General features: G+C 40.5%; 1 protein-coding gene across 1 annotated transcript; it reads left to right on the top strand.

The window, feature by feature from the left end:
• Positions 1 to 62: 62 nt before the first annotated feature.
• On the top strand, positions 63 to 1484 carry LOC21383942 (F-box/kelch-repeat protein At5g43190). Its single transcript, XM_010091889.2, has one exon. The coding sequence runs from the start codon at positions 124 to 126 to the stop codon at positions 1276 to 1278; it is 1155 nt and encodes a 384-aa protein (XP_010090191.1). The 5' UTR covers positions 63 to 123; the 3' UTR covers positions 1279 to 1484.
• The last annotated feature ends 817 nt before the right edge of the window (positions 1485 to 2301 follow it).

Here is a 2301-nt window from a genome sequence, read left to right as displayed (position 1 = left end):
TTTTATTTTTATTAAGAAAATATTGCCCTCTTTATATCTCTAGACTAAGACAGAAAGAAACACACTAAAAAAAAATCCGTTTCTTTTTCTCTTCCAAAACCCACCCTCTTTTCGGTGTTTCCGATGAAAGACCAACGCAACAGAGCAAACCCATACGCCCGTGTCCACTCCCCCACCGCCACGGTCAGTTCTCCGGCGATGGACCCCAAGATCTGGAGCCGCTTTCCGGCGGAGCTTCTAGAGCATGTCCTCTCCTTTCTCCCTCTGAAAACCTTCTTCAACCTCAGATCCACCTGCAAGCGCTTCAACTCCCTCGTCTTCTCTCCTTCCTTCGTCTCCAAACACTCTTCCTCTTTACCTTCCTTTCTCTTGCTCTCTCACCCCCAGTTTCACCTCAGCTTCGCCCTCTACGACTCATATCTAGCCACGTGGCGCGACCTCTCTCTGTCCTCCTTATCGGCTCCGACGAGGCCTTCTTCCTCTCTCCTCTCCGCCTCAAACGGCTTGCTCTGTTTCTCTCTCCCTTCGTCGTTTTCCTTCCTGGTCTGCAACGTATTGGCCAATTCCTGGAGAGTGATCAAATTCCCGTTTTACCCCTTCGCCTTCGACATTCTCTCTCTGATCTCCACTCCTTTTGGGTACAGCATCTTCACGGTCTCTTCTCGGTCCAATTCCAACATCACTTTCGTTTTCTACTCAAGGACGAATTCGTGGCGTGAATTCGACGGTTTCGAGCCGATTTTGAGCGATAATTATCACGAGAAAGGCGTGTATTTTAATGGGTGTTTGTCTTTCACAACCCCAGAGCCTTTCTCTGTCGTTTCCTTCGATTTGGAGACTGGGAAGTGGGAGAGATCTGACGCTGAGCTCCCAAACGACTTGACGTTTGTGCGTTTGGTGAGTGGCGGTGGTGGAGAAGAAGGGAGAGGGAAAGGGAAACTGTATTTGATAGGTGGGATTGGGAGAAATGGGATTTCTAGAAGCATGAAGGTGTGGGAATTGAGTGAAGAAATGGGAAAGTGGGTTGAGATTGAGAGAGTTCCAGAAATGATGTGCCAAAAGTTCATGTCGGTTTGTTACCACAATTACCACCATGTTTATTGCTTTGGGCATCAAGGGTTGATCTGTATTTGCTGCTATACTTGGCCTGAGATTTTGTACTATAAAGCCTCGAGGAGAACTTGGCATTGGCTTTCCAAATGCCCTTCACTGCCTGATAAATGGAGCTGTGGATTTAGATGGTTTTCTTTTGTTCCCAAGTTGTATGCTTCAGTTTGAGCTTTCTTTTTGTTTTTTTTTTTTTTTCTTTTTGAGTTGTATTTGATGTTCGTTAATTGGTGATAGAAGAATGGAGTGGTGTTTGTTAATTGTTTGGCTTGGTTTTGTTTAACGTGTGCTTCATTGTGTATATTTGTTTATTGTTGGAAACATACCGTTTGTTTATGCCCTTCTCTGTTGCCTTTCCACAATTCGGTTTTTTTAATATATAGAAGCATAGATTAACAACATAAATGGATTCTGCCAATCTGCCGTCTTTGCCATGAAGATCCCTATCTTTTTCGTTGGATTTTCTTTTCCTCTTTTTGGCGGGTGTTTATATGTGATGAAACTGATACACTAGCTTGCAGTGTTGAAAATGGGAATATTGAGGGGAGCAAAAAAGTTGCAATTTTGGTGTCCTAATTTGATACCGTCTCAATTAAGCTTTTATCATCCATACAAGTTAGATCAAAATATATGGTTTGAAATTCTAAAAGAAGCGTTGTGTAAATAAAGAAGTCGTCCTTGGAATTCCTTAGAACAGGCTCATGGCTAATTTTTAGGTTCAAATGGTTGAAACAAACGTGAGTTTTGTCCTTGAAGCTGTGATTTAATATTCGTCTTTTTTTTTTTTTTTTTGAATATGTCGTTTGTCATTCAAGTCCACATGGAAGACGACTGAGTGGAAGCTATTTCTTTAATCTTTTTCTGCGGGGCTGACGACAAGCTATTTCTGTTGTCATATAATATAATTTCATTTTGATGTCTTTCTTCCAACGTGGCTTTTGAACCGTCGTCGTAAAGGAAAATTTCAAGGGTTTGTTGATTACCATCAAGGCAACGAGACTTAATCAATCTTGAAGCCGATTCCAAGCAGTTTTTTTTATTTTATTTTTTACACGGAACCAATCAACTTATTTTTCCTAATTATTAATAATTAAAAAAAGTTTACTGCTCAATATCAACTAGAATTTATCACAATGTTTATCATTAAAACAAATAATTAATAAACAGGTTCTTATTTATTTAATCATTATATTT

This window comes from Morus notabilis, unplaced genomic scaffold (assembly GCF_000414095.1).
Source record: "Morus notabilis unplaced genomic scaffold, ASM41409v2 Scaffold10530, whole genome shotgun sequence".
In the NCBI taxonomy this organism is placed as follows: Eukaryota; Viridiplantae; Streptophyta; class Magnoliopsida; order Rosales; family Moraceae; genus Morus; species Morus notabilis.
Note: the sequence above shows the minus strand (reverse complement) of the source record. Positions and strands in the feature narration are given on the sequence as shown.

Excerpts from the sequence above, each read along its gene's own strand:
- LOC21383942 (XM_010091889.2), top strand. The coding sequence starts at position 124 with ATGAAAGACCAACGCAACAGAGCAAACCCATACGCCCGTGTCCACTCC.